Source organism: Urocampus carinirostris, chromosome 7 (assembly GCF_059441175.1).
Source record: "Urocampus carinirostris isolate Australia breed hairy pipefish chromosome 7, RoL_Ucar_1.0, whole genome shotgun sequence".
NCBI classification, from domain to species: Eukaryota; Metazoa; Chordata; class Actinopteri; order Syngnathiformes; family Syngnathidae; genus Urocampus; species Urocampus carinirostris.
In genome coordinates, this window is record NC_142355.1 from 40,186,206 (window position 1) to 40,206,936 (window position 20,731).

At 40.0% G+C, this 20,731-nt stretch overlaps 1 protein-coding gene across 2 annotated transcripts; it reads right to left on the bottom strand.

Moving 5' to 3' along the window:
- Positions 1-2,727: 2,727 nt before the first annotated feature.
- On the bottom strand, positions 2,728-20,731 carry LOC148363317 (carbohydrate sulfotransferase 1). Of its 2 annotated transcripts, XM_088339389.1 has the most exons (6): positions 20,673-20,731; positions 20,404-20,464; positions 11,286-11,489; positions 9,052-9,161; positions 8,289-8,476; positions 2,728-4,086 (listed from the first exon to the last, which is right to left on the bottom strand). In XM_088339389.1, exons 5-6 carry the CDS (start codon positions 8,425-8,427, stop codon positions 2,921-2,923), a joined length of 1,305 nt encoding a protein of 434 aa, XP_088195515.1. In that variant the 5' UTR covers positions 8,428-8,476; positions 9,052-9,161; positions 11,286-11,489; positions 20,404-20,464; positions 20,673-20,731; the 3' UTR covers positions 2,728-2,920. The 2 variants fall into 2 exon arrangements, with proteins under 2 accessions (XP_088195515.1, XP_088195516.1); XM_088339390.1 differs by lacking the exons at positions 9,052-9,161; positions 11,286-11,489 and having other exon boundaries at positions 20,673-20,729.

Sequence of the window (20,731 nt, forward strand, 5' to 3'; positions counted from 1 at the left end):
GCCGGCCTTTTTGAACTCCCAAATGGCTCTTCAGGTTGTTTTTGTTGTTACAATGAAACATCTCTATGAGCTGGCTCTTGGAAGTGGGAGCTGGCTACCCACCAATCAAGACGCTATTTTTATTTTGTGATTGCTCAGAATGCATTTTTTTCAGGAATTCCGGGTTGTTAACTTTGAAACTGTTGAGTTCTTTGTAGATTTATAGATCAAGATTTTAATTTATGTTTCCTGTGTTTTTCAGTGTTATTGTTTACGTGTTAATTCACTCTATTTCCCTCCCATTTAAAGTTATTCATAATGGTACATAATAAATGGTAATGTAAGGATTAAACAACCAAAACAACCTGAAGAGCCATTTGGAACCTGAAAGAGCCGTCTCCGTTTAGTTTGCTAGGCGAAAAAAGCCGGCTCTCTAAGAAGAGCTTTGGAATTTCCATCTCTACAACCGACCAGTCGAGTTAGATTTCATTTTTTAAACTGATTTTCTAATGTTGACTGCTCATTATTATTCTATCACATTTTCTATTACATTACTGTTTATTTTTGTGTAGGATAAATCTGTTGCTGTTGAGGTTCAATAGATATTACAAGGTTCTATAACACAACTACCTGTCTAACCCTATTCACCTGAGTCGAATACTGCTCAAAAAACTTCAAATCCTTTGACACACAACAACTTATTTTTAAAGTAACGTAAAGTTACTTTCCATGGCAACTAGTTACTTTTAATATAGAGAAACGCAGTTACCTTCTCAGCTGCTTTTTGGAAGAAGTGGTGAGTAACTATAATTACTTTCATGATTATATCTAATATATAATACATCTTATATAATGTATACTGTGTGATGTAAAACGTATAATACATAATGCATTTTCCCATGTCATGTAGATTTTGAACGGTTCCAGTGTTTACACAGTGGATTTAGACGTATTATTATTATTTTCTAAATTATTTTCACTGTTACTAATGTTATTACTGGGCCAGTCCGTCGTACAGAAAAGGTTGGGGTCCACTGTAATAGTAGACAGAAAAAGCGTGTTTTTGATGGAGTTGTATTTATCCTACAGTTGACATTTAATATGTTATATGTGTTCTCAGCCATTTTGAAGAGTTCTCAGCCCGTAAACTAAACTCCAAGGCCATGAGTTGTTTTTTTATGTACAGACTGTGTTTTTGTTCTCACATACCAACGAAATACATCCTGACCTGGCATCCCATAACTCAAGATTGTTCTTCACCAAAGAGCCTGGGAAAAAGGAGTTTCCCAGGACCAAGGTCACCTGTCATCATTGGATGGAAAGCAGACCTTCGAAAGAAGACTAATCAACTCTACGTAGCAAAGGCAAAAACTGAATATTAGAAGGGAGGTTTTTCGAGGAGATCCTCAGAGCCAGAGCCGAGCCGAGCCAGAGCGCAGCAAGCAGGGCAGAGCGAGCGAAAAGATGTCTAACAGCAGAATCTCGGCGGCTCTCAATATGATGATTAATAAAGTAACTAATTATAAAGAACCGATTCTCTTTGTCCTATATTGCAGAGCGTTTTATTATAAATGTTGGAAACGTGAACCTAACAGTTTTCATTAACACTGCACTTTTGCCCAAAGAAATGTCAAACAAGTGAATTGTACGTCTTTGGTGACATCATTGGTAACACATCTACAGACGCTGCCCGACCTACGAACGAGTTAGGTTCCGGACGATCGTTTGTAAGTTGAATTTGTTCGTAAGTTGCTTCAGTGCTATATTTTGTATGTTAATGGTTTGTATAAAAAATGTTTAAGGGTTGTATAACTAACCTGTATTGTTTTGTACTAAAAATACAAACATTTCATAAAATAATATGCTCTATAAAGATAGATAAAGTGAGGTTTTGCTTACTTTTTTACTTGCGCTTCAAGAGGTCCTAATCCGTGGTAAAAAGTGGCTGAGAGAAAGGGTTCTGACCATTTTCTCAAAAGCGTCAAGCTTTCTTATTCCACATTTGTTTCAAAAGAAACGGCTCGCCTCTTCCTTACACTTTACACCAACCATATTGAATGGATGCACGAGATATTAAACAATAAAAAACACCAAAGTTCTAAACGCGCTAGAGATTCAGTACACGTAGCATTGTATGTTAACATACGAAGTAGAAAGAGGAAGCTGATTTTTTTTACTTACTGGTGGATGCTGGGTGACCTATCACAGCGCCACCACACGAAGATAGCGGCAGAAAGAAGCACGACAGTATTGTCCTGTACTAGGAAAAAGGTGCACGCAATACAAAATCTAACTTACAGCAATGTCCAGATTTTTTTACGACATCCCCAAAAAAATGATTGTATCTGCTGGAATCCGTAAGTCGAATGTAAGTAAGTCGGGAGGCGTCTCTATTGGCTTAGTATTGATACCTGTTAATGGCACTCATTAGAGATAAGATCTTGGACCCAAACCTGGCCGAACCCCGACCCTCCTTTTCCCTCCCCCTCACAAATAAAACAGGAAAATTCAGGTTTGCTTGGGGCTCAGTCCCCCAAATCAGGATAATTTGTCGGGCTTGTGCCCGGACGGCTTTAATACCCGCGGGTCGGGTTGGGCTGGAATTCTTAGGCTTGATCTTACCTTTAACACTCATCCATACGCACATAAAGCACAATGCTTATTTTCATACAATGTAGTTCCTTGGTGTTGTCTTGCAATTAAAAAGTAAGACTTACATACGCACAACACAAGAAATGTACTATCTACAATCAGTATTGAAAAATAATATATATAAATGATGGGTTAAAATATGAAATACCTGACAAATATAGATTAAACGGAAGAAGAACTGTAACAATTTAGAACTGGTTAAGGAGTTTTCAAACTTTTCCAGTCTAAAAGACCCATTTGAACTATAACAAAACACACAACCAATAGGAACAAAAATTTAACAAATACATTAAGTGCTTTCCAGAGAATTTTGGGTTGTAGGTAAAGGTTGAGAAAAGCTGTGAAATTGGATGGGTGCAACAAGGCTGTAGGACAAGTCTCTTAAGTCTACTGCAGAATGCACAGGTCTATATCCCAATAGGGCCAAAGTGTCATTACACAGATTTTGTATCGTCCTGACAATGTCATAGCCCAGACGATGCCTCCAACTCTCAGCAGTCATTTTTGAGTCTCTAGTCGTGGAATATTTATAGTTCCATTCTGATGGAGCAGACAGATTGCTTTTGGTGTTCCTTTTTATCCACCTCTGCACCCTTTCTTCCATCTTGAGGCCAATAAACTGGTAGAGCTGGTTGGCTTTGTGCTTTGGATTAAAGGCTAAGTCTTCATATCTCACTAAAAAATAGCGACCTTTCAGCCAGGCAGGGCTCTGCAATCCTGCTTTGGCAGACGCCAGCATTTCCTTGCAGGTGCTGGTGATTTGTGATAGGTCCACATACCGCGGTTGGCGCCCTGTCACGTTCCAGATTTTCCAGGCGTGAAACTGATTCGAAAACGCCGCCATGCGTGAGGCTAGGATGGCCCTCGGGTCTCTCACCAGGTGGATGATCCTAAGGTCAAGACGTGGATCTTCCATCAAGGTTTTTAAGTCCATCACCTCGGGGATCCGAACTATCTTGATGGCAATATGGCCACTTGACAGGCATGATCTGGATGCTAAGGTGAGGTTCAGAGCACCGCACTTCTTGGCGCACCAATGGTCTTCAAGTAGATCGAGTGACGTTCCTTTTTCTCCTTCCGGACATACAGGAGGGGAACAAAGGGCGTAGCTGGAGCTTCTACGGAACAAGGAATTAGTGATGTGGTCCTGCGGTTGAGGGCGGATGTAATTCTCCATGAAGTGAAGGTCGCATTTATACAAGTTGAGCAGAAGGTCTCTGTATGCGCCCAGAAGGGTTCGGCGATCAAAAGTATGCTGAATCCTGCTACTGGAATTTGTGAAGGTCTGCTGTACATTATAAAGAGGTTCAAACATATAAAAGATCTCAGGATGCTGGTTGAGTAGCTGACCAGTGAAGGACGAACCACTGCGCGTGGTAGCAAACAGCAAGATGTGCTTTTGAGGAGTCTTCATGGAAATCCAACCATTATCACACAAGGTTCCCCAACTTGACTCTATGGGGAGGACAAGAATATATATATATATATTTCATTGCATATTTTCCATTTATATCCATTTGGATTATTTGTATTTTTAAACGACACAATTATTACTGTGCATCATTTTCCACACCCTCTGTCACACTCCATTCACTTTGTCTCCTCTCTTCGCCCCCTGACAGGAGGTGGCCTTTCCACACTGAATATTGGATGTATTTCCAAGTTTATTGTGACAGCAGGCTTTCACGTGCTATTATTAATTATTTCGACATGCCTGTATGGATCTTCTCTTGGTGCAATGGCTTCCGTGTTCCAAAAACATTGTAGGTTAATTGCATACCCTATTAAGAGTGAATCTAGCCCAGAGTTAACTGGGCCAAACCAAATTACATGCCCCCATTATTAAGGGATGGGTACATTTTTACCCAAATATATTTTTTTAAATACCAAAATTCCTACGCACAGAACCACCCAGATTGACAGGCTCCCTGTAAAGTTTTTTTTAAACAACTAAATTAGATACAAACAGTATTATATACAAACTATATACAACATTCCCTCCAATAAGCAGGTTAGCGCTTTACATGGCTGCAAGGCCGCTATTGGGAAATGTGGAGCACATTGTGAAGCGCTTTGGGAAGTCATTGACTTGAAAAGCGCTATATAAATGCAGATCATTTAATTTCATTGCATCATTCAAGTGTTTAATCATTGTGATTTTCATTTATTGAATTTTTAAAATTGAATACATAGATCTGTGACAAGCATCGACAGTCATAAAAGACATTTGGCCATAAGGCTTGCAAAAAATATACATCTAATATCTATCTGTCCGTTAGTTTTAAAGACATAACATTTATTTTCTGTAAACTAAACATTTTTACTGTAATTATCTCATTATTTTAAAATATTTTCAGTTCAACGTTTTTTGATTACATATACTCCCAGAGTTGCTCCACATCATGTAAACATTAAAAACAAACAACAAATTAAAAAAACCTGGTATGCTATACACACTGCTTGCAAATGGGACCACAGCAAGCCAGTCTAGACCATAACATGAAAAAAATGTCAACTCAGCCTTAAAAGTCATTGTAAAAATAATTTGGATCATTTTAAAACAAATGTTTTGACGTCTAACCTAATGTGTTTACTTTTGGTGATTAAAAAAGTGTACAAAAGGTATCAAAGCTGTTCTTCCCGCGATTACTGTGGCAACTTATGAAATACTGACTCTCTATAAATAGCACAAACACCCAACCTGTAATTACGGCTGATGAGGAGTTGATTGCGAATACGACTGCCAGTAGCACACGTGGTATGAGAGGGAATTAATCACGAAAAAATTGAAGGGTAATTGTAAAACTAATCATGAACCTTGTTTCTTCTTTTATACGTCTCCTTGAAAATTCATTGGTTTTGTATTCTCTTTCATTGCCTTCAATTGCAGCATGCTTCCCTTGTGAATTGATCTGCCTTGACTTAATCTACTGTCTTTATCACAAAGAGGTAGAAAATAATACAGGATTCTGGCCCTACTTTCTGACCCTACAATATGTGATATTTATTTTCTGTATAGAGTAGCGTGCACATACATTTTGCGTGCCAGTTGCTCAGAGAAAAAGAAGGCCACACTGTGCATCTTGAATACAATATAGAAATGTAATAAGACAATATACCATACAGTGACATGCAGTCAGAACCTGGTAAGAATAAATGGACCTACATCTTATTCATCATTTGAATGGCTAAACAAAAAAAGGATTTATATAAACTGGCATGGAAAAAAATATATTTCATTGTCTTTCCTTAACTTATAGATGAAGTACATGTGCTGCTTCTCCTGAATAAAAGCATCAATAAATAAGTACTCATCTATGATGGAAAAAGTCTATACAACGTGGGAAAAAATAACTTGGCTTGACTTGCTAAAGCTATCACAAATTGAATTGTTTGGAGCTGTGGTGTTCATCAAATCAGAATCATTCGTCTTACAATTGCCCTTTACCATGAGGTAAGAGAATTGGATGCATTTTCAAATGCTCAGCACACGTTACAAACATATTGTATTTATAAAATTCATAATATATGGTTAAAATTCAACAATTTTGAAGAAGAAAATCAAAGACAGATATTTTAAATGAGAAAAAACTTTGGATAAACTGCATGAAACTTTTAATACATTTTTAATTTTATACATCCATGATTGCGGGTGAGGTACATGCCTCACATGGGTCCTTTCCTTCTTTTTCTCTCTCCATTTTTTTTGGGGGGGGTGGGGAAGCACAGGCTCCGCCCCTTTTAAAGCGGCAGTGTCACAATTTAACACTACCCTCCTAATGTCAACGCAAAAGTCACATTGAATGGGTAAGAGCACAATACCGCCATAAGCACGTTTTAGTAACAAAGTAGCTGTTTTTATTAAGTGATTTTTGTCAGAATATATTTTGACAAATGTTGGTAGCTTTTAGCATTAAATCAGAGAGAGAGAGAGAGAGAAGAGGAAGCTGCTGCATTTTACCCATGCACGGACTTGCTTGAGATTTGCACAGAAATAAAACTTAAACTGCATTAATGTGAGTTTATTTACCTTACTTCGTCAAAAGGCTGTTGTATTTTTTTAGATGCATGCTACGTTTTATTGCACTGTTTTTGTTGCCCAGATACAGGGCACATTATGCAACTTTTTTTTAGTTTTTTCCAATCCTCAAAATAAGTGACATCAAAAGTTTGGCTTCCAAATTCATCTCATCTCATCTCATTAGCCGTACCGCTTATCCTCATTAGGGTCGCTGGGGGGGGGGGGGCTGGAGCCCATCCCAGCCATCTCCGGGCAGTGGGCAGGGGACACCCTGAACTGGTTGCTAGCCAATCGCAGGGCACACAGGGACAGACAACTCGCTCATTCACACCTAGGGACAATTTGGACCTGAAGTGCATGTTTTTGGAATGTGGGAGGAAACCGGAGGGCCCGGAGGAAACCCACGCAAGCACGGGGAGAACATACAAACTCCGCACAGGAAGTCTGGAGCTGGATTTGAACCCACGACAGGTTCCCATGACATGACCTGTGCCGCACAGCGCTAACCGTGCTGCCCCGGCTTCCAAATTACATTTCTTTAATTTTATCAAGGAAATGAATAGTGTAATTAATGCATTAACATTGTAAGAATGCTGAACTTGAGGGTGTATCCAACAATTTGTCATGAATCAGAACAGGAGTCACGCACGTTAGGAAGTCTGGCGCGGAAGGACAGTAAGCCAGAGACCGACGAGACCGATTCCAATAGCCCGAGTTGATATCGGACAGGAAGTGACAGACAGGATAGATAACGGGTCAGGATATCGAAAATTAACAGGAGAAACTAGACGGTAACGAAAACTGGAGAAAATAATAAACAGGACAAAAACAGACGGAAACTAAACTGGAACCCGAAATTAAACAGGACAGCAATAAACGGGAACAATACTGGAGACATCACAGAAAAAAAGGCCAAGTCAGTACCCACGTTTTGTGGGGCAGAAGTTCGTTTGACGGGCTCACCCTGAAGCAAGAGAGCACTGAGCTTTATATAAACAGAAAGTCAATCTCTCAACGAGCCGCAGCTGGCACCACATGGGCGGGGCCAATTGGGCACCATGGCAACCGTGACACACACGGGCGGGGCCAATTGTGCACCACGGCAATGGTGACACACACGGGCGTGGCCAATTGGGCGCAATGGCAACCATGACACAATTGTCACGTGGTTCATCATTCTCTACAGAAGGTGCTGCATTAAACTTTCCATAGTAGGCTAATATAGCTAATAGAGATCCACACAGCACACGCTGCATTTATTATAATGCTTATACAAAGCTTTTAATTTTTGTGACTCAAAACAAATTTAACAAATCTACCCCTTTGGTGTATAAATGATTCTCAATCAATTGGAAAGGGCACTAGTAACACCATCGCATCATTTTTCTGTACTCACAAGCCCAGAATATTTGTTGTATTTGTTATGATCTGTTTTATTGTATGGTAATCAAAAACCTCAACAGAACTGCTCCCTCCACACTTGTTTTCACCCGTCCTGCTTCACAACCTGTATGTTGATCCAAACATGCGAATGAAGAAAGAGTCTGTCCTCCTTCAGTGCTAAACTGATATGTGGTTGGTCTTAACATAATAATTTATTGGATTTGGAGTGGAATGTTTTTGGGAGGTATTTTACCTCTGTGATGTTTCCTTTGGCACTGAGGACCGCCCTGACAGGGTCCAGCCAGTGAATCCCTCAGAGTGCGGATGGCTGTGTACTGGAGCGCCAGTGAAGCACACAGGAGCAGCAGAACCATCTTCCAGGAACACTCCATTCTCTTCCTCCACCCCGCTGGCTCTACATCCTTCACACTGATGACACACCTACGAACACGAACACACGTCTCATGGGATAAAATTGAACCCACCTAGCGAACCTCACTTATGCTCACACAAATCCGAATATCCTCTATTTTGCACCGTGGATAGTCCAATTAACTGGGTTGGGGTATCCCTTTCCCTTCAGATTCGGAATACTCCTTCATGTAAAACCACCCGACTATTCCTACTCATTCTCCACGTTGCTACACATGCTCCATTTCTTCATGTTTTCCTTCATTCTTTGGGCTTGTGGTGTAGAAACAAATAGTAAATGTTAATTCTGGCAAATTTTCTGAACAAGCCTCACAAGACAATTAAAAATAAGAATGCCACAAATGTTATTGCCCATGCTTGAAGCATACAAGCACAACACATGAGGCGCAGCAACGAAATAAACTTTTGGAGCAAGGAAGAGACAAGTGTGCTACTTCATTGGAATGAATAAAATCAGGTTTCGTCAAATGTCAAACATTACATGCGGGATTAACTGCTATTTTTCGCTCACTCCGAATTACGCCTCATTAAGCCTCATTTTCCTGATAACTGAATTTTTTAATATATCTGACAACGTCCTCAACCTGTAAACTTTTGTTGCAGATTTTCAGTTCAACCAAGAAGAGGGATGAACATAGATGGACCACCAGAGAGGAGAAAAATGCCACTTGGATGGGTCATGAAAGTTGAGAATCTGGAAAAAGAGAGAAACAAGAACATAAAAAGTAAGAGAGAAAGAAAGCAAGAGAAAAAGAGAATTTGAAGAGAGAAAGAAAGAAATTGAAAAAAGAGAGAAAGCAAGAAAGGAAGGAAAGACGGAAGAAAGGAAAGAAGGAACGTAGGAATGAACAAAAAAAGAGTTAAAAATATAGGGAAAAGAGAGATGATAAAGAAAGAAGAAAAGAATGAGAGAGAAAACAGATATATGGAGAGAAAGAGAGCGAAAAGAAAGTAAGAAAGAACAAAAGGAAGAAAGGAAGAGTGAGAGAAAAAAGAGAAAAAGAGAAATATAAAATGCAGAGAGAAAGATGGAAGAAAGAAAAAAGACAGGAAAAAAAGATAGAAGAAATAAACAAAAAAGAAAACGATAAATGAAAAAAGAGACAAAGCAAGAAATTAATAGGAAAGAAGTAGAGAAGAGTGGGGTAGAGGGTAAGAAAGACAGAAAGAAACAAAGAAATAAAAGTAATTAATTAATAAAGAAAGAAAGAGATAGTAATATAGAGAAAGATTGAGAGAATGAAACAAACAAATTAAAGAGAGTAATGGAAAAAGAAGGGAAAAAAAGGAGAGGAAAAGAGGGGAAGAGTGAGTAAATAAGAGCGTAAAAGACAGAGAAAGACGGGAACAAAAAAGAAAGTAATAGTAACATAAGGAAAGACAGGGGGGTAAGACAGGGAAAGAAAGAGAGAAAAACAGAAAGAAAGAAAGATTAGACTGCAATTTCTACTCCACTTTTATATTGCAGTAGATGGGTTAAAATACATGTAGGAAGTCATTACTCTTGCCTCTAACTGTGCTGCATTATTGATAGGAGCGAAATACTAGGGCATGGGAATAGAAATTTAACAACTTACACATTACATTTATATAACAATTCTCCATTGAAAAAAAAATACCCAATAGCAACTGTGAGAATGTCTGCTTGCAGACAATAGTCAGATTGGAAACAGAATACTGGATTTCTGGAGCAATCTGACTCGTTTCCATGCCTAGAGACAGACGAATAACCCCTTATACATGGTGGTTGCGTGTATTTCACTAAAAGCAAAGATTTACACTATACAGGTATATGGATGGATACAACTCTCACATTCCCTTTATATGATCCTTTTTTAGTACTTTGCACGTTTAATTTATCTCTTTACTGCAAGTCACTCAGTGCTTTGGGGCAAATAATAAATCATAGATGAGGGAAACTGCATGTAAGCTGAAGCAATCAGATTACTCAAATGTGTTAACATGAACGGATAATCGTAAAATTAATAATGAGGAAAAAAGTCTCAGATTTTCTTCAAATTGTGCAGTTGTGTTAAGTGGTAGGTGTACCTGAGGGCACCATGAGGCTGCCGTTCACAATGCAGAGCTTAATCCTTGATTTTGATTTTTGGGTGAAATACTCTGTGAGATCGTTCATATATTCAACTAGATGCAACTTGTATGCGGTCTCCTGTGACCTTTAAGCGTCTCCTGTTTGAAGGCCACAAGTGTCCTGCTTGCGCAGAAGAGGACACCTGACGTCACCCGCAATGTGCCCATTGTTTGTGGAAGTCCTCATGGATGCTAACGCCGTAGCCTACCTAGCAATTTGAAAGTTTTTGTTCTATTGGAGGCTGAACAGAGTTTTCCCCCCAAATATTAATTTAATACAAAACCTCACTTTCCCTCCAATGAATGCTTTCTGTGATTTTGTCTGCCATGGTGTGTTAATTTCTACACTACGCGGAAAAACATGGAAAACAAACAGCCGCTAGAGAACTGATGAATGAATCGATGGTTCACAAGTGGAGGAAGCTGAAAAACAGCCTTCAACATGTTAACAAGAAGCTGCTGAGTCTTTATCTGAGTCTTACTTTTTAATCAATTCTTAAAAGATCCACAGGTCACGTGTGACCCCTTCTAAAGTTTTCACCATTTTCCCCATTCAAATGTTTATGAGTTTTTCTTTGCCCTGGTGTAGGTTTCAGATCAGGGGGTGTTGTAACGGAGGTCTGTGCAGCTCTTTGAGATGTTTTGTGATAAAGGACTATACAAACAAATAATGACTTAACTTAACCAAACTCAGTTTTGCTCCCACTGTATTTTTAAATCCACACACCTGTATGCTTCTCTGTGTTGATGTAAGGTGGCCGCAGCGGTGCGCCCTGTCGTGCGGTGCGCCCTGTCGTGCGGTGCGCCCTGTCGTGCGGTGCGCCCTGTCGTGCGGTGCGCCCTGTCGTGCGGTGCGCCCTGTCGTGCGGTGCGCCCTGTCGTGCGGTGCGCCCTGTCGTGCGGTGCGCCCTGTCGTGCGGTGCGCCCTGTGCTTGTGTTAAATACAGAAACAGAGCCAGCTACGGAGTCTGCACCTTTTAAGACTGTTGCATCCTGTGGTCGTGAAAATACAGTAATTCACTTTTATTCATTAAGATTTCCGTCCTCTGAAATTATCCTTACTGGTGCTTTAGCCAGCCTGGCAGACATGCACGAGGCTAATGTTCGCTCTAAGCTGCGTGTGTGCGCAATTGCGCAATACCCAGAGCTTTTCCGCGCACAAGAAAATCTAGCCAGCTTACAAAAATGAGGGCTCAAAATTGCTAATTAAAAAGCGAATTAAGTCAAAGTTACAGTGCATGAAGGTAAAAATACACGGGTTCCCCTGACGCTGTGTTCTAAATGCGGTATTTTGAAGTCAATGTCGAGGTAGAAAGAAGTTGAGTAAAGTCAGTAGAGTTTTTTGAGAACCGGCTTCTTTGGCTCGGCTCACTAAAAAGAACCGGCTCTTTCGGGTCCCAAACGGCTCTTCAGGTTGTTTTTGCTTCTTTAATCCCTACACGACCAAATATTATGTAAATATGTGCACAAAATGACTTAAAGGAAGGGGGGAAATAGAACAAAAAAGAAAAAAAATACCAAAATGAAGAAGTAGTGAAAAGCTGAGGAAAAAAAACGAAACAAAAGGAGAGAAAAAGAGGAAAAAGAGCAGGAAAAATTAAGAAAAAAAGCCAGAAGAAAAGAAAAAAGCAAATAAAGGGAAATAAAAAGCAAGAAAAAAGTAAAAGCTAGGAAAAAATAAACACAATGAGATTTTTTAAAAAGGAATTTGAAAAAAAGGAGAAAAAAACAGAGGAGGAAAAAGTTTGTGTTGCATTCAAATCATTTCCAATTATATCAAGGTAATCTTGTTGTCAACATTGTACTTCCACTAAGAAATGTAATTAAATACAGTTATGTATCGTGCAACTGACTAGATAAGCCCCCAAAATGTTTGTATTATGCGACAAAAGATACCAGGAATTAAAAGAAATGGAAATCTTGTGAAAGAATTTTAAAAGCAAATGGCGTTTGTAGGCCCTGCAACCTTTGCAATTGTACATTAGTCAATTCATTCAAAAGTGAAAACTAATTTTGCATTGCAGGAAACTCAGCAAAATGTAAAATGATGTCAAGTTTTGGACATGTTTGATAATGATTAAGTTGCCACTGTTGCTCACTGTTGTTTCAAGCGTTGCTCACCGACTTTGTGTGAACGCTCAGACCCGTGGAAAATTAGAGGGAACTTTGCACGAGGCCACAAGCTACAGCTTTTGTTTTTTTTCTCCCCCGGTCATGATCAAAGTGCCAGCTACTCACACTTTGTTGCCCTCTGGAGAACCAGGACAGATGCTTCAGTAATTTGGAGCCAATTGATATGCAAGTCTTCTCACCTTTTTTTATGAGTGCCACACGGTGAACCATGTTGTTGTTGTTGTCAACAGCTGGAAGAGGATACTGCTCTGGTCTTATAGCCTTCCTAAATGCACGCCTCTATCCCAAAATAGTGTGCGGAGAGGCTGATGAGAGGTGGGTTGTAACAAGTTACATTTACTCCGTGACATTTACATTTTGGGAGACTGTACTTCTGGGAGTATTTTTCAATCACTATATTTTCACTTAAGTAGATTTGTGACGAAGAGACGGTACTCTTACTCTGCTACATTAGGCTTCATTGATTCCGTTACTTAAGTAAAAACACGCATTCCTCCTTTGTTTTTTTTCTTTCGTGTCCCCTGAGTGGGAGCCAAGCTTTGCAGCCCAAGCCCAACACCTTTTAAAGGAGCCACGGAGGTTGTTGTCAGGTAGATACAGTGCATCCGGAAAGTATTCACAGTGCTTCACTTTTTCCACATTTTCTTATGTTACAGCCTCATTCCAAATTGTATTAATTTAATCTCTTATTTTAAAATTCTACACAAAATACTCCATTATGACAATGTGAAAAGTTTTTTTTATTACTTTTTTTGAATTTATTAAAAATAGAAAACTAAGAAATCACATTTACATAAGTATTCACAGCCTTTGCTTAATACTTTGTTGATCCACCTTTGGCAGCAAATACAGCCTCAAGTCTTTTTTAATATGATCCCACAAGTTTCCCACACCTATTTTTAGGCCGTTTTGCCCATTCTTCTTTGCAATAAGTCTCAAGCTCAATCAGGTTGGATGGGAGACGTTTGTGCACAGCCATTTTCAGATCTCTCCAGAGATGTTCGATCGGATTCAAGTCTGGACTCTTGCTGGGCCACTCCAGGACATTCACGGAGTGGTTCTGAAGTCAATCTTTTGAGATCTTGGCTGTGTGCTTTGGGTCGTTGTCCTGCTGAAAACTGAACCTTCGCCCCAGCCTGAGGTCAAGAGCGCTCTGGAGCAGGTTTTCATCCAGGATATCTCTATATATTGCTGCATTCATTTTTCCTTCTATCCTGACTAGTCTGCCAGTTCCTACTGCTGAAAAACATCCCCACAGCATGATGCTGCCACCACCATGCTTCACTGTAGGGATGGTATTGGCCTGGTGATGAGCAGTGCCTGGTTTCCTCCAAACATGGCGCCTGGCATTCACACAAAAGAGTTCAATCTTTGTCCCATCAGACCAGAGAATTTTGTTTCTCATGGTCTGAGAGTCATTCAGGTACTTTTTGGCAAATTCCAGACGGGCTTCCATGTTCCTTTTACTAAGGAGTGGCTTTTGTCTGGCCACTCTACCATACAGGCCTGATTGGTGGATTGCTGCAGAGATGGTTGTCCTTCTGGAAGGCTCTCCTCTCTCCACAGAGGAACGCTGGAGCTCTGACCGAGTGACCATCGGGTTCTTGGTCAGCTCCCCGACCAAGGCCCTTCTTCCCCGATCGCTCAGTTTAGAAGGCCGGCCAGCTCTAGGAAGAGTCCTGGTGGTTCCAAATGTCTTCCATTTACGAATAATGGAGGCCACTGTGCTCATTGGGACCTTCAAAGCAGCAGAATTTTTTCTGTATCCTTCCCCAGATTTGTGCCTCAAGACAATCCTGTCTCGCAGGTCTACAGACAGTTCTTTTGACTTCATGCTTGGTGTTTGTGCTCTGACATGCACACTCAACTGTGGGACCTTATATAGACAGGTGTGTGCCTTTCCAAATCATGTCCAATCAACTGAACTTACTGCAGGTGGACTCCAATTAAGCTGTAGCAAGATGTCAAGGATGATCAATGGAAAAAAGATGCACCTGAGCTCAATTTTGAGCTTCATGGCAAAGGCTGTGAATACTTATGTAAATGTGATTTCTTAGTTTTCTATTTTTAATAAATTCAAAAAAAGTTAAAAAAACACTTTTTCACATTGTCATAATGGAGTATTTTGTATAGAATTTTGAGATAAGAGATTAAATTAGTACAATTCGGAATGAGGCTTTAACATAACAAAATGTGGAAAAAGTGAAGCGCTGTGAATACTTTCCGGATGCACTGTAGATACTTTATTCATCCCTGAAGGGAAATTCATATTTCCAGCAGTATCCTTGTGTTAAAAAATAATATAAGAGATATAAAATACAGGGCAGCACGGCGGGGCAGTAGTTAGCGCATGTGCGGCACAGTTCTAGGGTCATGAGATCGAACCTCCAGTGTGGAGTTTGCATGTTCTCCCCGTGCTTGCGTGGGTTTCCTCCGGGCACTCCGGTTTCCTCCCACATTCCAAAAACATGCATGTCAGGTTAATTGGCGGTTCCAAATTGTCCCTAGGTGTGAACGAGCAAGCGAATTGTCTGTCCCTCTGGCTGGCAACCAATTCGGGGTGTCCCCTGCCCACTGCCCGAAGATAGCTGGGATGGGCTCCAGCACCCCCGAGGATAAGTGGTGCAGCTAATGGATGGATGGATAAAGAATACAAAAATACCCAATATAACGTGTACAATAAAGAGCATTTAGATAATGTTCCAAAAAATAGACATTGTAATAAAAATAGGGTAAAATATGCAAATTTGGGGTTGGGGTTTAATGTGGGGTTTTACTCCCCTGGGTGGAGTTAAAGAGCCTCATGGCATGAGGGAGAAATAATCTCCTCAGTCTGTCCGTGAAACTGTGACAGCAGTCACCTCATTCTCCACAGGGTGTGCTGCATCCATCTTAGTAATTTTGATAGTAGGCTAACATAGATGAATACAGCATGTGTTGCGTTCATTATAAGGCTTATAAATAAGGCATTTCATTTTTTGCAGTTCCTGACAATTTTTTTGTTTGTTTTTTGGTCCAATATGGCTCTTTTAACATGTTGGGTTGCTGGCCCCTGCTAGCTTGTTGTTCTGCCTGCAGAGCCTGTAAAAAATACTGGGGCTACTTGTTCTTAGTTTATTTATTTGATTTATACTGTTATTATTATTTTATTGTTTATCAAAAGTAGTTGAATTGAACTTGATTGTTTTAATTTATTTATGTAAATGTAATTTATTGTTAATGGATGGACTTATTTAAGGATCGGTTAAATGGTTGTTTGGAAAAAAAAAACAATAAACAAGATGTTGCCACTGTTACTCAGTTCTTGAGTAATTTTCTTCACCAAGCAATGAATACTTTTTACTTCTACTTGAGTAATATTATTCTGAAGTAACTAGGCAACTCTCAACTAACAACTCTTTTAAGCCACCCCTGCCGAGAAATAATCTCACAAACGCCAGAACCATTACCCATGAAAAAGGTGACCTGGAGCTACAACTCGTGGGAAACCACTGCATTCGGGACGATTGTATTTTAATCATCGCGGAAACATAGCTCAATCCGAGGACACCCTTTGTTAGCGTGCGGCCACTCTCTAAATGGCTCAATTTTGTCCAACTCTTCTATAATGAGAATAAAACCCTTTCATTCAACAGAAATTACGTGTTCTGTGTTTTTATTTGTAAATAAATTTGACACGTGGGGACTTTTTTGAAGGTGCAACACTCCTTGGCAGTTTTTCTTTCGCAGGGGTCCTGGTCCTCATTAACCACGATAACCGAGGGATAACTGTATAGTTTTTTGTACTCATGACTAGGGCTGCACAATTTTGGGAAAAAAACAAAAAAACAAAACCCAATTGCGAGTTTTCAGACCTAAATTGTAATTTCGATCCGGTTTTCGGTTTTAAAAGAAAAGCGCATTTTCTGTCCTAGTATTTTTTTCCTGGCGAGGACATAAACATAGTGACATGCAAACATAACTTGAGATAACGAAGTTAGAGTTACAAAATATCAACTATTGATGTTCAATTAAAAACAGAATTGCAGTTGAATAAATGGTCTTTATTGTCATTATACAAAAGGACAACAAAATTGGATGGTTATTGCTTTCAGTGTAAATGAACAAATTTAAGGGCTGGCAAGCTAACGCTAGAGTCGGGTCCCCGCGACTTCTGCAATGTCTTTGTGGTTATCAAAATACAAATGTCACAAATTTTGTGGTTTTCCACGAGTGGTAACTCCAAGTCGTCCGCTTTATTGGTAATGGATTTGGCGTTGGTGACCAGCCACCTAGGGCAGGAGTGGCTTAAGTGTTGTTAGGCTAGCTGTTAGCTTAGCGATCCGACCCCGCCTCAGTCAATTCCCGGAGGTGATAAAAATCCCGGCAGCACCCGCTTTTCTTTGCGCTTTTCTAACTTTCCTCAGAATCCGATTAAATTAATTTATTGATTTTCAATGTAACAAGATGGTAAAGCAATAAACTGTGGTGTTTGTTTTGATGGTTATTTGTGTACTGTTGACTGGCAGCTTACACCAGCCTATCAAAGTCGCGCACACACGTCTTGCAAACTTTGCCTCGCCTATATGGTTGGTGCCATTAAAACCTGCTTCCGATCGGCCGGCAATGTTAAACCCCGATATGTGACAATTCTTGTTGGCCAAACACTAGTCAATCTATTAACAAAGTGGAACTATGAATCCTTCCAAAAAACACATGGGTTTGCGGTTACATCATCGCACTACGTCACATCGCGATATCGATTCGATTTCGGTTAATCGTGCAGCCCTACTCATGACTACGCTTTTTTATAAATTTGATGGCTGAATGTCTCACAAAAACTCAATACTGAAATGCAGGCATATACAAAAGTCAGTTAAGGGGCGGGAATACACAAAAATCGAACATCTATTATTCTTGTAAATTATAAAAACATTTATTTCATACCTGTCAACCTGTACGTTTTTGCTGTACAAAGTACGTTTATGATGCATTCTAAGACGTTTACGACGTACAAGAAAATCTGTACGGAAAAACGCAAATCTGTCAATTATGGGTACCACCCGGTAAACACCGACTCTCACGAAACGGCAAATCAATTAAGTTAAACGAGTTCGCTGCGGTAGCCTCTATCTCGGTTTCGTTGTTTTTCGTTGCAAACGAATCGATCGGTTTGATGCTACTGTGCGCATGCGTCTGCCGCCTGGGCATTTGCCATCATGCATCATTCTGAAAAAAAAAATATGGTGTAAGATTATTTTGTATTTTCTAAGGGAAAATACGACAGTTTGGACGGGCATGGAGCCGTGGAGGTTGACAGATATGTTATTTTATCACACTAAAGTGGACTGTTAACTTATTTGAACTTTAAACTTTGAAAAACACACAGTAAAATGTGTTTAGAAAATAGCTATCGAGTGCTGGGCGGCAGTGGCTCAGGAGGTAGAGGGCTCGTCTTGGGATCAAGAGATCGCAGTTCGAATCCTTGTTACATGTCGAAGTGTCCTTGGGTAAGACACTGAACCCCTAATACCCCCAATAAGCAGGTTAGCGCCTCACATGGCTGCACGGCCACTATTGGGAAATGTGAAGCACAGTGTAAAGCGCTTTGGGAAGTCTGGACTTGAAAAGCGCTATAGAAATGCAGATCATTTCATTTCATTTCATTTTGCTGGATCATTGTGTTTTTTTTGGTAAAATTATTTTGTCTCTTTATTGTCAAACTGGGTGTCTTTCACGCTAACGAGTAACACAAAGTAGCCATCAGCTTGAAAAGGGTTGGAGACCCCTGGTTTAGTCCTTTCATTTCTGATTGTTCGTGCATGTATACAAATTCAGGTAAACAAATGGCTTACTCAAGTAAAAGTAACGGAGCAAATATGTGTATGCATATATATATGTATATACATATATATATATATATATATATATATATATATATATATATATATATATATATATATATATATCGAGAGAGAGAGAGAGAGAGAGAGAGAGAGAGAGAGAGAGAGAGAGAGAGAGGGTGTCATGATTTGCCAATTGCTCTCATCTGCGCCCTTCGTTCAGCCCCAGTAGCCACTCGTTCCCTAATTATTCTTCTATTCAAACACGTCATTCTCATTCACTCCTTGCCAGTCCGTCAGCGAACCTCGGCACATGCAAGGCAAGGACTTTTTGACTCTGGCTCCCGTCTGTCCTGTCCTGTCCTGTATCCTGCTTGTCGGTCTCTGGCTTCCGATCCTTTACCACGCTTTTATCGCGAGGGCTTCTTGCTCCTACTGCCCAAGCATCACCGGATTCGCGAAGGCTTCTTGCTCCTACTGCCCAGCGAGCATCAAATTGCTGTTGTTTTTTCCTCTCGCCCCGACTTCCCCGATCCCTTAATAAAGCATTGTGTTAAACGTTACACATTTGAGTCCACTGCTTGTAATGGTCATGACAGAGAGAAGAGAGATATCTTTAAATATATAAATAATTATGTATTTGCCAAATAATACAACTACCATCTGCTATCCCCTTTTCTTAATGCACTATACAGGTCAGGAACCTTTATGACCCAAACAGCCACAAAAGCAAAATTATTTTGATTTTTTTTTTCTTAGATAAAGCCACACAAAAGTCAACTGAACCATCAAACGTATTCCCCAGACAAAAGCTAATTCTACAGCGGATTTCATTTCATTGTGTGTTGTCTGATGATCTGATGATGTACCATATAAGGATAAATATACCTCTTAAAATTTGTCTCTTTCCCACAGTTACTTAAGAGTTTGAGGATCATTTTGACTGTCATTGTTGTCCTAAATAATGGCTTCAAAACAAATTGCAAGCCAAGATATTTTGTAAAATATGTCACAAAATACTGCAAACGCGGATACTAACATATTTACCTTCAGTGCAGACGGCGCTGGGCTAGGAGGAGGAGTGTGCGCACCCTGTGTATAGCTCAGCACATTCCCACCACTCACCCAATGAAATTGCTCAAGGACCTAGGTGCTTCGCTAGAGCTTCCGAGTATTTAAAGTTTGTTATGTGGCTTTTCATCATAAACTTTTTTTCCATAATTAACAAAGATTGTTTAATGAGCTTCCATATAAAAGATTATTTTGCGATTTTAAAGCCAAAACAGGGTCTGTTTGTGTGACACCTTGGCTGTTAACTGTAGTTAAAATTGTGTCCAATATATACTGCACTGATCCCTGTCAACAGTCAGCATTATCTCAGCTTTGCACGTGCGACAATCGGCTCCGTGTGTTACAATACGGAAAGTAATTGCGCAAGTTGTATCTTATCTCCGAGCCATATGTGCTCATAAAAAGAGCCATATATGGCTCGCGAGCCATAGGTTCCTGACCCCTGCGCGGGCCATTTAAATGAGACAATGCCTAGCGACAGTGAACAGAAACAAGAAAATACAAACAGCTCAGAGGAAACTTAATCGGATTAGAGTCATCGCAAAAAGCCATTTTATTCTACTGCATTTAGAGAGAGCGAGGGGCACAGAGAGAGAGAGAGAGAGAGAGAGAGAGAGAGAGAGAGAGAGAGAGAGAGAGAGAGAGAGAGAGAGAGAGAGAGAGAGAGAGAGAGAGAGAGAGAGAGAGAGAGAGAGCAAAAGAGCACTTGATTGTTTGTGGGAAGATAGTGACAGTAAAACCATGGTCTATGTACTTTTGGAATTAATAATAATTAATCATAAAAAATATATAGATAAATTAGATACAAATAGAGCCTACCTCAGTCGTGTTCGTCGGCTGGCGGCAGATCGTCAAACTTGTTGTGAACCTTGAGTAACGGCTGCAATAGTGAAAAGAAACGCAACAAAATATATATTAAAAAAAAGCTACAGTATTTTTGTTTTCTTAAATAATTGTATTGTTTGGAGAGTAGTATCCCTCAAGGCTAAGCGTGCATTCGACCTCCTCACATATTCGCTGTCCTGAAAAAAGGAGTCCGTTCCGTTGAGTTTTCGCGCTCGTAAACGTTAGAAGACTCCCATTCTTACCAGTTAAGTCGTCTGTTCTTTTTTTTCTTTTGCTGTGGTGTTAAGGATGGAGATGCGAG